Genomic DNA, 13,828 nt, shown 5'->3' with positions numbered 1-13,828 from the left:
TAAAACAAAAGACAAGAAGTGACAGACAAAGTCGAAGAGAGTTTAAAAACTCTCCATCGCTTTGTTGGAGTCAGTGGGAGGATGAAAAAACAGCAAGACGCCCGAAACACACACTCAGCACACTTTCTTTTACACTTGTGCACACACACACTCGGTTCTTTCAGCTCCTCCCTGCGAAATTTCACTTACACACACACACACACACACACACCACAGTATGTGTGTGAAGAGGAAGTGAAATGACAATGTCTCCGAGTTTGTGTGAGTGTTATATGAGCAGTAATGAAGGTCACTCCTGCTGAGAGCTGCTGCTAGACACACATACACACACACACCCACATTTTCTGTCTCGCTCTTTCAGAAATACCACAGGAAGTGGTGGGTTTTACATTCACAGCTTAAGAACAACTAGAACTGTATTTTTAACAGAGAAGAACCTGTTTAAAATTTACCAGTACACCAAACAATGAAAACTGATGTTGTTCTTTCTAATTATTTGGATCATGTTTCCATTTGAACTGTAGGATCAGATGCTCTTCTCCAAGCGGATAAAATATATGATGTGATTCCTGAAAAGCTGATATTTTAGAGGTACAAAGTTTAGCACTTTAAAGTGACATGTTTTATTTTTCCCATATAAAATGTTCAGTCTGATAAAGAACTCAGTTTACCTGCTGCCTCCCCCTGCTGGCACAATGTTGTAAAAGCAACCAGCGTTCCAGGAAGTCTGTGTACAAACACACTAAACATAGTTTATAATGTGATTTATTAGATTACAAAAATAAATAAAGGTAAATACAGGGATTATAAAAAGAAAATCTACAACTGATGTGTCATGACCTCACTCCTTTCTTGTTTTGGGTTTTGGGGCTGAAACAGACAAGAAATGTAAAACTGTTAGAAGGAAAAAAGAGGAGGGGAAAAATGGTAACAAAAATGAAAAGAAAAGAAGTTTCATAGCTGTAAAGACAGTAAATAATAAAAAATAATAAAATGGAAGAAGAAAAAGATGAAATGAGAAAATGACAAAAAGAAGGAAGAAGCACCAAGCACCAAGGACAAAAATAATAGAAGAAGATTCTAATCACCATTTGGATTCTCCTGTTTGTAGAAAGTCTTCAGCATCTCTACAGCTTCTTCTGCTCTGTGACCTGAAACACACTGAACACACAAGACACACAATCATATACAACACTATCCTCAAACATTACAACCGTGCAGCAGGATCCACCGGCAGAATATACTTTCCACAGGCAGACACACAAATAAAAACAGCAATTGAGTCAGGGACAAACACAGACCTTGAATGTCGTCCCTGTATGAGGTAAGTTTGCAGAGGAGACATCCAGAACTGAACCGCAGCCTCCAAACCGCTCGTTCCTGCAGCCGTAGACAACCACTGGGATATCTGACAGACAGTGAAGGAGCAATGCTCATACACACAACTTACATGTACATGCAAAGACACACAGGAGGAGAGGATACTGAGCAGACGAAGGGCTGCAGAACACATGATGCACGGCTCCACGGTGACATACAGGGCGGTTTGCTTGCACACGCTCGGCACATCCAAGTTGTTGCAGCGACACCAGTCCAGTAGCTGGTCCAGAGCAACCATCTCAGCATGGCGAGTCGCCTGTAAAACACCACACATGCTGGAATTTCCCTTCGGAGATGGATAAAGTTCCTATCTTATCCTGTCTTATGCAAGTGCACACAGCACATCCAGACAAACATAGGTTATTGTTTAGTGCCATGTTCTTGTTGAGCTGGAGAAATCCTAATAGCAAACTACTTTTGAAATTTCAAGTTTTAAAAGATGAAGATTTTGTTCCAAAAATAAAAATATAATTAGTGGAACTTTAAATCCCAAAGTTATTTTTTTCCCCAAACAGAAGGCTGCAGTCTTAAAAGTCTCCTACATTTTTTGTCTCATTGACTTCGTTCCGTCCCTTGCCCACGATTTCATCACTGTAGACCATCAGACATCCCACGGGCACCTCTCCATTCTCCAGAGCATCTTTGGCCTGCATAAAAAAAAATTAAAAAATCACAGAACGTGACAGAAACCTCGAAAAGGTATTTACAAGTTAAAGTATTTTGGCTTCTCTTAGAGTACTGCAGGTAGATAAAGTAACACATAACGGTCATACACAAAAAATCCAGGCAAAACCAGGATAGTGCACATGTAATGAAACACTCACTGACAAGATAAGATAAGATAAACGTTTTTAGTCTTGAAGTTAATTAATCAGTCAGTAGTGAGAGTAGTCAGTAGTCAGTAGTCATCTGTCGTTGCCTAAGGTGCTGTAGAGCCTGATGGCAGTGGGGGAGGAAGGATCTCCTGTATGGTTCAGTCCTGCAGCTGCTTCTCTGCTCCATCAGGATGTTGTGAAGGGGATGGTCAGTGATTTCCAGGATGGACTCTACCTTTGTTTGTGAGCATCTCTCCACCACAGCCTCCAGTGAGTCCAGCCTCATTCCAGTCACTCAACCAGCGTTTTGCACAAGTTTGCCCAGCTGCCTTGCATCTTTCTGCTTTATGCTGCCTCCTCAGCAGGCTGCAGCATAAAGCAGTTTGGTAAAACGTGCAGCATCTTCCTGCAGACGCCCGAGGACCTAACCTGCCTTATGAGGAAAAGTCGTCTCTGCCTTTTTTTATATTGTTCTATGTTCACGCCAATTCAAGACGAAACCCACAGGTCACCTAAAAATTCTAACCTAATTTCCGCAACAGTACAAAACCTTTGTATCTAAAAGAATCTAAACTGTGGAAATTATTTGCATTGAGTTTTCCGAATGACCATGTGTCTATACGCACCATGTCAAACGCTGCGGCCATCCACTTTTCAACTTCCTCATCACTTGGATCAAAACGTCCCCCTTTACTTTCTTCCTCTGGTCCCATGGCGCCTGTCGTGTTCAATGAAATAAACCCCACAGCGGCCTCATTATAGTAAAGGTTGGTGGGTGACTCGTTGAGTTCTAGTTACCGCTCGGTCCGTTGTGCTGTCGACACCATGCGCACACGGGAGAGGAGCATAATATTGGAAGGACCACTTCCACACATGCGCAATCGAGCTGAGTCGATTTTTCGTGTTGTTTGAATTTAATTCCATTAATGCATTTAAACCAGAAATTACTGTATATTTTACAAAATTTAAAAACGCCATTTATAATTTCTGAGTGTTCCCCAACACGGACTATTCAAAGCGTTTTCCTCAGATTAGAATAATGTTCTATGATACATCAGCCTGTGTTTTATTTTGAAATCCAAAAGCGGACGTTACACAGTTACTCTGGCTACCACTTTCTGACAGTTAGCATGTTGGTGCTAACGTGTCTAAACTAGTCGGCACAAAATTAACGGACAGTTTTTGGAGTTTGAGTTTGTGGATCCATCATTGTCAGAGGATGTTTTCATCTGTTTGGAATTTCGTGAAACGCCACAAAAGGAAATTTATTTTCACCGGAGTTGTAGTTGGAGGTAACTGGTGTTCTTGTTAGCTACCGTGCTAACGGTAATGCAGGGTTGTAGCATCTCGCAAGACTTCGCTAAACAAACTTAAAACTATTTGTTTTGTTACTTAAAAGTAAAACTACGTACCTCGTGAGTTATATTTAAAGATCGTTTAATAGTCAAAACGTAATTGTTCTTAATTCGGCATCATTTTCTCCATGAAGTAGCGAATTCCTCTGTATAATTACACGGTTATTTACCACCCATCAGGTGGATTTTGCTGGACTTTGGCATCTGCCATCCAGTAACATTTTCTTGTAGTTGAAATTAACGCTGCATAAAGTGTTGGTTGCATGTTTCGTTAAAAATGACTCAGTAAAGGAGTCAGGTTCAACTATGTTTCATAATTTGCGTTTCAAAATGACTATTTTTAAATTGTAAGAGAATTGAATGAAGTTTGGCCCGACGGCACACATGGATGCTAGCTAGTTGTTAGCATAGGAAGTTATGGCTGAGCTGCTTTAATGTGTGGTCAGGATAAAACAAGTGTTATTTCTGAGGCTGCATTAAGCAATGACAGTGCAGTTTACAGCTTTAACATTGTAGTATGTGTGCCATTGTAGTTATAGTATGTTTAGTGTGTAGCATGTGCCGTCCTCTACAGTATACCATGTACTGATAAGTCTGAGGAATATTTTGTAATGTTTACAAGTAGTAAAATAATAAAGAAAAACATTAGCTACACATATACTAAAACATTAACATCTTTCAAAATACATGTTTCTGTTCCAACCATTGCAAATTGCTGTGTATGTGCCATTCAGTTTGATTTGACATGTTTAGATTATTTTCTTTGTTAGCAATTAAAACTACTACTAATTTGTTGGCAATCCCCAGGAGTGTATTTCCTGGGTAAATATGCCCAAAAGAAGCTCAGAGAGATCCAGGAGAAGGAGGCGACGGAGTACATTGCTCAGGCCCGACGTCAGTTCCACTTCGAAAGCAACCAGAGGACCTGCAACATGACCGGTAACCACTTTACACGTCTTCTTCCTTTTCATAACTAACCTAGAAAGCAGGTCTGTTGAACCTTAAGAGTTAATATATCCTTAAAACAGCACCAGTTTGCATGTGTGTGTGTGTTTGTGTGTTGCAGTGCTGTCCATGCTCCCTCCACTGAGAGAAGCCATCGTCAATCAGCTGAATTCAGAAAGTCTCACTGCATTACTCAAGACCAAGTGAGAAGAAGTGTCTCTTACTGTGTGTGGTCAAATGCAATGAGATTCACGGTCTTGGCGATGGAAACATAATGCAGTTTTCTTGTTTTACAGACCAGCAAATAAGGTGGAAATATGGGAAGATTTAAAGATCATCAGTAAGTTCTGATCCTCATGTGTAAAGTCACTACCAGAGTAAAATCATGTCATAAATTACTTTGCTGTGAAAATACAGAGGAATCGCTGTCTCTGACTTGAGATCTAAGATTCAAACTCGTTGTGGTCAGGTTTCACCCGCACCATTGTTGCAGTGTACAGCACCTGCATGCTAGTCGTTCTTCTGAGAGTCCAGCTGAACATCATCGGAGGATACCTGTACCTGGACAACTCTGTAGGAAAGAATGGGACGGTGAGGAGCACAATGAGACGTTCATAAGATCATTTCCAATGTAGAAACTGTGAGATTAAAGTTTGAGCTCCTGCCTTACCTTCTATTAGTTGAAAGTTAAACTTCATCCCTGAAAATATTATATTTTATTGTTTTTTAAAAAAAACACACATAGGCCCACCTGTGTTTCTCTTTTCTCTTAAGCAGAAATGTTGACTTGTGTACGTTTTTGACTTTGATGCGGTGGATTTGATATACTGCTGTGTTTAAGTTGAAGTGGAAATAGAAGTAAAACAGGGAAAGCTTTTGAGAGTGAAAACAGTGTAATTGTAATGTCTAATGCTTATGCACATCTGTGTCATGTGTCTTCTTCCAGACTGCTCTGGCTCCACCAGATGTCCAGCAGCAGTACCTGTCCAGTATCCAACACCTACTAGGAGATGGTAGGTGGAGAGGAGAGCACATAGCTGTCAAACCCCGTTCATGCTTGTTGACCTCGGTCTGTCAGTGCAATGTTCAGAATCCTCCACTGACTTTTCTCTCTGTCTCTGTGCAGGTTTGACAGAGTTGATGATGGTGGTGAAGAAAGCAGTGCAGAGCTCACTGGGAGGGTGAGTGTCTGACCTGACTTTGAAGTTCATTGACCACATGTCCACGTGATGTCTTTCCATTCGACGTATTAAATGTTTAGTCCATAAAATTTCACAAAATAGTTAACATCAAAAGTTCCATAGTCCAGGTCATTGTTTTCCGGTTGTATATTTGTTTTCGACCAACAGATAATTGTTTCAGCTGTAGTTTTCAGGCTGTATTTCAATGCTACCTTTGCTTGTTGCCGACATGCAGACTCTTTGTGTGTCTCCAGGGTGTCTCTGAAGCAGAGTCTGTCCCTGCTAGAGGTGGAGCAGCAGCTGAGTTGGATCCGAGCCGAGGTGGAGGCTGGCTCGGAGCGGCCGCTGTCCTGGTACATGCTTGCTGACGACGAGAACGCTCTCGCCGACCAGGTCGCTACACACAGAGAACAGTGTTATTTATGAAAAGTGCGACACAATGTGTAACAACTGTCCTCTTGTCTGCAGGCATGTGGGTTGACAGGAAATGATCTTATGACCATCAAACTGTTAAACGAGACTAGAGACATGTTGGACAGGTAAACATCACACCTTTTGTTTCTGTTCAGCGTGTGTGTGTGTGTGAACTCATGTTTTGTCATTCTTATGTGTGTATTTGTGACCACAGTCCAGATTTTACCACTGTCCTAAGCACCTGCCTGGATCGGGGTTTCTCTCGTCTCCTTGACAACCTGGCTGAATTCTTCCGTCCACCTCCTGGTGACTCCGCCCCCAGCTCTGCACCTGATAGGTGAGCTTCTTGAATGACACACCTGCTGCCAAGCAATTATCAGCTGTCTCAGGTCTGTACTGCGTAGAGGGTAGTTTACTGACAGGAAGTATTACAGTATGTGTGACAGCTGATCTCAGTCACGTTACGATTTTAAAAATGTCTTTCTTCATTTTTAAATTGGTATTTTTTTCCAATATTGTCCGACAATTAATTTTTTTCCAGCTACATTTTCTGCTCCATTTCCCTTGGCATAGTTTGAGTATATCACAGTCAAAGGTCATATTTAATAATCATACTGTACTTAGTGAAGTGTAGAATTAGCATGTAGTAAGGATTATCACACAGACGTTATAGGATGTGGATTTTAGGTTTTTCCTTTTACAGCATTAAACAGTTTTGCTGTGGTTGTGCACTTTGGGACCGTATATGTTGAATATCATGACCAACAAACTGCTGAACTGCAAAGGCAAATGAAGTCTAAGTCTGTGTGTGTGTCCAGTCTGTCTGTAGTCAGTCTGCCGCTGGCGAAGATCATCCCCATCATCAACGGACAGATCAACACCATCTGCAGTGAAACTCCCAGTCACTTTGTTCAGGTAAGATCGGTCCTCAGCCACCAACAGGTCCTGGTTTTCTTTGTTCAGAGGCACAGACTTCACAGTGGAGAGAGAGATTTGTCTTCGTTTAGAGCTGATGGACGTGACACAACGTTACATTCATCTCATAGCTTTGAAAATACAAACTTCTTGCACTGAAACACTGAAATCAGAGTAAAAATGATGAGTCCTTTCTTTGTACATTACTTCTCTGTCTCTGCAGGACCTGCTGCTGAACGACAAGGTGAAGGAGTTCGCAGCCAATGTTTATGAGACCTTCAGCATGCCGCAGGAGCTGCAGAAATGACCCACCAGTCAAAAGGAGAGGAATGGGGTAAAACACAGGTGAAATAAAGAAAGAGTGTGTATCCCTCGTTCCTCTCTGTGAAGCACTTCACACCATCCTGCGGACTGTGACAGTGAAGGGCTCAGTGTCCCCTCTGTGAATAGCGCCATGATGGATTATTAAACTGGTGGACGTAGACGACACCTGCACTAGGTTTGTAGTCACAGCAGAGACTGTGTGAAACTCTGAGACCACTGCATTATGGGAAACGGAGGCTAATTAAAAGTGGCATGTGTTTATTTTACCCTGGGAGGTGAGAAATAAGTGGGAAAACACTGAAAGTGTCTGGAAGTGCATTTTTCAGTTTAATCAGGTGTTTCTTTTTTGGTTGCAGTTCCTGTTTTGTGGGGCAGGGGGCAGTGTTGTTCAGCTGTGGGAATCCACGTATCACACTGGTCTTTCCATGATTTCTCCTGTTTTTAATTCAGATTCAGGCTCTCTGTTTGTGATCCAGACAACACTCATTTCCTAAGAATAAGCTGTTATTTTTCTCCCAGATAAAGTCTACAGGGCAGTGCTTCCTCCATCTCTTCACCTCTTTACCGTTGTTTTACTGATACTATATGAATGTAAAGAGCTGAAATGATCATCTGAGTGATAATACAAAAATGCTGCAAGGAACAATTCTATTTTTATCAAATGATCTTCAGATTCCTTTTCCTTTTCTGTGAATGTTTTGTCTCTAAAATGTAATGACGATGCAGATCAAATCTTCATATTAAAGGAACTAAAAATTTTGCCTTAAGAAATCATAAAAACAAATTGGATTATCAGAATAGCTACCAAATAATTTACTGCCAGTTAAAATCAATCACTGCAGCTTTAGTACTTTAATCCAAAGCCAAGAGAACAGGGTCATCTCCATTAACTGCAGAGTGGTCCTCGGTCCTGCTGCGTAGTTTCACCTTTTCCCACTTTACCGGTGTCTGATTGGCTGCAGGAGTCAGGGTTGTTCAGCTAATGGTGCTTAGCTCTGCTGATTAGACTGATCATCTCTGGGTAGAGCAGGGAGAGATGGGAAATAAGCGGCGGCATCCCAAAGCACAGGACTGCTGGTCCTGACAAGTCTGAGTCTGTGACACAGTGTCTCCTAATATTCTGTGTCTAAATCATGTTTGTAACACCGATTGAAACTTTTTAGTTTGAGCACAGATATTTCAAATCACCTGTTTTCACCTCCACAGAATTGTTTTATGGATTAAGTCCAGTTTCCATCTGTCCTTCCAAATATAAAGTTTTTACTCAGCCGATGCTCGATCTGTGTAGCGGATGAATTCAGTTCAGTTCTGATTTGAGGATCAATATCACTGAACAGGAAAAAAGAAAGAAATGCCTGTTGAGATTTACCTGAAACCAGTTTAATTCACTTCCTGCAGTTTTATTCATTGGAAGACGGTTGTCGTCAGGACAGGTGTGCACGTTTACCTGTCGGATTTCAGCTGCGGTTTCTTCTCAGGAGATGAGGAAACATCAGGGGACAGTTCTGCTGACTTCCAGTGAGAATGTGAAAATCTGTCGTCAGTGACCTATTGCCTTTAGCAGCATACTGTCCTGAGCGACAGCTGAAATGTTTGTAGCAGTTTGCAGAAGAGGTAATAAACATCAGATGTGAGTTCACACACACGTCTTCTTTCTGCTCTTTGTTCACTTTGAAGCCCAAACCAATGGTTAGATCCAACTTCACACAGGGAAACATGACGTTGTTGTGTCAACGGGGGGCGCAGTCCTGCAGCAGGAAACGGTTTCATCCTAAAAGCCACAAAGTTGGATGCTGATAAATGAGTAATGCTTAAAGGTGTGACTAATCACACATCAGAGGATTATGTTGTCATGTTGTTACTGGATAATGAATTCAGGAGAGTTACACTGATGACAGACATGATGTTAGTTGCGGTGCCTAACTACTTAAAATAAAAAGTGTCATAGTCTATTAGGACGTTATGGCCTCAGGGTTGTGGAAGCTGGTTTGGTCTGCAGACCATCGGGATGAATCCAGACTTTTCCACCACTGACTCAGACGCTTCAGCTTGTCCTGGTGAACTTCAGGTGTAAAGTCAATACTCAAACTGGAGCTTTTCCAGTCTGGCTAAGTCACGATGTTGTAGGAGTTCACTTTTTTCCTCAGGTGCAGAGCCGCAGAGCTGGGATGCTGAAGAAGATTATGAAAAAGGGGGTATTTAGTGTTTAGATGATATAAATAAAGATAAATAGGTGTATCTGGTGTTTTAAAGTAAGAGTGCAACATACTGTGGCAGGAAGTAATATACCACCACTTTACTGTAAATGGTTTATGGACACATTAACCTGGTGCTGTTTTTCCATTATTCATGAAATTCAAAGTCAGACCCCAGACTCTAAACTCAGGCATAAGGAAACTTCCTGCTGATCCCTTATGAAGAGTTTGACTCTATCGGTGAACGCACCACTTCTTAGGTTGTAGCCAGGGTTCTGCTTTTATACTATTATTTCTTCAGTTGACAATATACTGATACCCCAAAAACTTTTATACCTCTCAACAGTTCTACAGTTTGTCTAAGTTATGGTTTGGTCTCTGGACTGTTTTCTTTGTCCTTGTCTTGGAAACAGAAAACAAACATATGGAGCTGTTTTCCAGTGGTGGTTTGGACAAACCTGGCTTATCTGAAACTTGACCAGCTGCTTGAGGGAACTTCCTGCTGAAAAACTTAATACTTCACTTGATAAGCTGCAAAGGGGGAATACACATCATTGGTCTCTTTGAGGCCTAGATGGTTTCATTTTGTGCAGGAGAAGATTCGGTCACATCTGAAAGACACATTATCACTGTTTGCTATTAAAAAAAATACATGTTTTCCCACAAATTACCTTGAATCAGCTGTGGTGGCAGAAAGTTCTCAGAGGTGCTTTAAAGAAGATTCTTATCAAGATGCAGGCGCTAGAAATGCAAACAGTGGGAAAAGTCAGCAGACAGAAAATCATCAGCACAAGTGCAAGGGTCAGTGCATGAGCAGAGGGGAAGGAGGAAGGGTCACACCCAACCAACCCTCACCTTCATCCATTTCATAGAACCTGTATTTTTGAATGAGCAATACAGATAAATTCAAACTATCATTTTCGACCAGGGCCTGTAGGGTGTGACACATGATGACATTCAGTTTCTTCCTGGTTTTGTGTGACTCAAGATGACTTCATCTTTCTCTGTTATTTTACCTTATAAGGAGTAAGGAAGACTTGTTTTTCTTCTGTGGTGGAAAGCATTATTACATTACATTGAGCTGAGCTGAAGACGGGTGTTGGGTGAGGTGATGTAATTTTGATTCTCTTAGAGTTAAAGAGTTAACACTGATGGAAAGTAACTCATTTAGATACTGAAGTACAATTCTGAGGAATTTGTACTTCACTTGAGTATTTGCATGTAGTGCTCCTTGGACTTCACTACATGTCAGAGTCAAACCTTGGACTTTTTCCTGCTCTACATTTATCTGATAACTTTATTTCCTGTTCAGAATCATATGGATCCAACAAAATACAGACTGATCATCAAACTTTATTGATCCCTGGGGGGAAATTCCCAAGATACCCAGCGGTATATAAAGTACTTCAAATTAGAAGTATATAAGGTAGTTAACGTCAGCTACCCAGCGGTATATAAAGTACTTCAAATTAGAAGTATATAAGGTAGTTAACGTCAGCTACCCAGCGGTATATAAAGTACTTCAAATTAGAAGTATATAAGGTAGTTAACGTCAGAAAGGGATATGGTCTCCAAAAAAATCCATCACTGTGGAAGTCTAAAAATCAGGTTGTTCCTCATAGTTAAGAACAGCACACACACACACACACACACACACACACACACACACACACACACTCTGTCAGGCAGATAGTTAGGAAACAGCCACATGATGATGCCATGTGGCCTGTGATGAGTTTGACCTCCACAGAGTTTCAACACAGAGCTGCCAGTCAGCTGCAGCCTCATGACCTCCCGACCTTCTCTACTCAACGTCCCTGTACTTATTGTCTCATAGTCCAGTACGAAATGTGTCACTGGCCCAGTCGTGCTGATAAAATCGGTTCTTGGATCCCAAATTAGAGCCGAAGCCCCTTGTAAACACGTTGAATCATGCAGAGAGCAGAGTCGGGCTTTGTGCCACAGAAAAGGCCTTTATTTGCTGAGTAACTGTGTGGGGAGGCTGTTTCTACGCAGGGAGACTCACATTCAACACTACAAACACACATTCAGCTGAAATTAGCCTGCACCACATGACTGTGTGGAACTTTTGTCACGGTGCTGTTTGTTCTTGTTCCACAGCGAATGATTGTCTCTGCCCGGTTTGTGGCACCGAGCTGGGAATGCCCCAGTTGTTTGGCTGCGTGAACCACTGACACATATTAGAAAAGTGGAAATATAGAGCAGACTGATACAGCCAGTTTAAAAAAAAAAATGTTGTCGCTTCAGGATGATGCTGAAGTTTCAGTTAAAACCCCTCAATACTTTAAAGTTCTTAGTCATCTTCATGAGCTGTTCAAGAAAGAGAGAGAGACAGCAAACAGCTTTGCTGTATAAAAACAAAGCATATGTCTATAAGTGTAACCACAAATGTTTGCACCCCACATTAATTTCTATACATTTTAGGCGTCCCTAAGTTTTTTTTAAACCTAAACAAATAAATTTAGAGCTATTCAACTTAAAAAATATAAAAATCACCTTCAAAACAATCCCAAGTGGAGTTTGTGTGTGTTCGTGGAGCATTAAATCCTCTTGTGGGCCGTAAAACCCCTAAATTCTCAGAAACAACATTGATGAGCATCGTCATAAACATGTTTTGCTCGGTGCCTCATCAGACACGAATGAACATCCTTAGTCATTTCTTTTAACGGCTCAGAATGTGGCTGACACCATAAACACTTGTTGACTTTTCTTCTGACTCGCAGCTACAAACACCGTAATGCTCCTTTTTTTAGAAATGTACTTTTTCTCTAAATGCTGAGTGTGTAAAGTCTCAACTGGAGGTTTAAGAGGCAGAAGGTGATAAATGGACTGTATTTATTTCCAGACCGAGATACGTGAGTGGTTTATGGCTCCGCAATAAAAAAAAAACAATCCAGTCTAGTTCCTCTTTTACACAGAGAAATGATTCAATAACAATAAATGAGTGTTGTTGTTTTCCTCTCAGCTGCTCATGTTCAGGGTCACCACAGCAGCTCAACTGATACCAGATGCCCTTTCTGATGATGCATCCCACTGGTCTTCCAAGGTGGTCTCCCATCCAAGAACTGAGCAGGCAGGACTCTGCTTAGCTTCTGAGATCGGACAGGATCGGGCACAGCTGTGCATTATAACAACAAATGAGTGTACAGACTTAAAATAGCAGCAACATAGGATTCAACTCATAATGCTATCAAAGATTATCATCACTGTAAACAAGCCAAGGTTTAGTCTCATAATCCCACTGACTCACTTATTTAACTGAGGTTCTTCCTCCAGGGCACAAGCTTTTAGCTCCGGTTTTGGTCTCTACCAACTACTAAATCGTCATCCTCTGCAAAGTTAGGGTTTGGGTCAAAGGTATGACGGTAGGTTTAGATAATATATTATATTAAGGTTTCACGGTTCAGGTTAGAGATTAAGTTAAGATTTTGGTTTTGGATTAAGGGTTTGGTTTCCAGAAATAACTGATTTTCTCACCAAGGTTAAATCTCCGATCTAACTCTCAGCTATAAAGTGATGACACGATAGACAAGGCACAGAGGTACATTTCAATTCTCTCTTTGTTTTAAGTTAGTTGTATATATACCTGTACCTGTCCTGAATACACAGGTGTGCAGTACTGGTACTACTACAACCAGAACAATCAGCCAAGCAAACTTTTAATCTGTACCTGCGAAACCTGCTGAGGGACCTGGTGACTCAGATCATGTGAGCTCTGCTGGCATCCAGTTTTTCCCATAATCTCTGCGGTACGTGACCCTGAGTGTGTCAGTGCTTTAGAAGTTTCCCTCAACGGGACAGCACCTTCAGGGAGAGCGAAGCAGATCGTGTCAGGTGTGGGCGTTACGCCAAACTTTCCGCCAACACACACTGACGCAGCATTTTTCCTTCACGTTTCACTGAAGTTTGATCAGATTCATGAGCTGCGATCACAAATTCCTGTACTTTTCTCTGAAGTAGTAATACCTCCGCAGTTACACCTACAACTACTACTTTCATATTCTGTAACTAATACTTTCTCTCTTAATATGTTTTATTGCTCATATTAATACTCTAATTACTATAATTACTGTTGTTTTTACATAAACTACTTCCACTATTGCTGCTGCACTAAGCATTATAACTACTATATATTCTGTGCAATAGTACTTTTTACTACAGGTACTTTTACTATGACTACAGACTACTACTACAGACTACTACAATGCTATTTAGCTTGTAGAGGTACTGCTACAACAACAACTGTAGTTAAATAACTACCTACTGTTACTGTTTTACAAAAA

The 13,828-nt window shown here is 41.1% G+C and overlaps 2 protein-coding genes across 2 annotated transcripts; one reads left to right on the top strand and one right to left on the bottom strand.

Annotated features, from left to right (window-relative positions):
* Positions 1-747: 747 nt before the first annotated feature.
* adat2 (adenosine deaminase tRNA specific 2) lies at positions 748-3,032 on the bottom strand. The gene is made up of 6 exons (XM_026318907.1): positions 2,822-3,032; positions 1,923-2,027; positions 1,486-1,636; positions 1,302-1,408; positions 1,089-1,161; positions 748-870 (listed from the first exon to the last, which is right to left on the bottom strand). The coding sequence occupies exons 1-6, from the start codon at positions 2,906-2,908 to the stop codon at positions 842-844; spliced, it is 552 nt and encodes a 183-aa protein (XP_026174692.1). The 5' UTR covers positions 2,909-3,032; the 3' UTR covers positions 748-841.
* Positions 3,033-3,265: 233 nt separating this feature from the next.
* On the top strand, positions 3,266-8,968 carry pex3 (peroxisomal biogenesis factor 3). The gene is made up of 12 exons (XM_026319529.2): positions 3,266-3,487; positions 4,358-4,489; positions 4,617-4,698; positions 4,792-4,835; positions 4,965-5,086; positions 5,442-5,508; positions 5,622-5,676; positions 5,931-6,069; positions 6,145-6,215; positions 6,305-6,427; positions 6,909-7,005; positions 7,229-8,968. The coding sequence occupies exons 1-12, from the start codon at positions 3,415-3,417 to the stop codon at positions 7,310-7,312; spliced, it is 1,089 nt and encodes a 362-aa protein (XP_026175314.1). The 5' UTR covers positions 3,266-3,414; the 3' UTR covers positions 7,313-8,968.
* The last annotated feature ends 4,860 nt before the right edge of the window (positions 8,969-13,828 follow it).

Source organism: Mastacembelus armatus, chromosome 24, assembly GCF_900324485.2.
Source record: "Mastacembelus armatus chromosome 24, fMasArm1.2, whole genome shotgun sequence".
In the NCBI taxonomy this organism is placed as follows: Eukaryota; Metazoa; Chordata; class Actinopteri; order Synbranchiformes; family Mastacembelidae; genus Mastacembelus; species Mastacembelus armatus.
Note: the sequence above shows the minus strand (reverse complement) of the source record. Positions and strands in the feature narration are given on the sequence as shown.

Bases quoted from the DNA above. Each gene is read 5' to 3' on its own strand.
- pex3 (XM_026319529.2), top strand. From the start codon at position 3,415: ATGTTTTCATCTGTTTGGAATTTCGTGAAACGCCACAAAAGGAAATTT. The intron at 3,488-4,357 runs GTAACTGGTGTT...GGCAATCCCCAG, and splicing joins CACCGGAGTTGTAGTTGGAG to GAGTGTATTTCCTGGGTAAA. The intron at 4,836-4,964 runs GTAAGTTCTGAT...CGTTGTGGTCAG, and splicing joins GGAAGATTTAAAGATCATCA to GTTTCACCCGCACCATTGTT.
- adat2 (XM_026318907.1), bottom strand. From the start codon at position 2,908: ATGGGACCAGAGGAAGAAAGTAAAGGGGGACGTTTTGATCCAAGTGAT. The intron at 2,028-2,821 runs GTGCGTATAGAC...TTTTTTATGCAG, and splicing joins TGGCCGCAGCGTTTGACATG to GCCAAAGATGCTCTGGAGAA. The intron at 1,162-1,301 runs GTCTGTGTTTGT...TTGTGTGTTCAG, and splicing joins ATACAGGGACGACATTCAAG to TGTGTTTCAGGTCACAGAGC.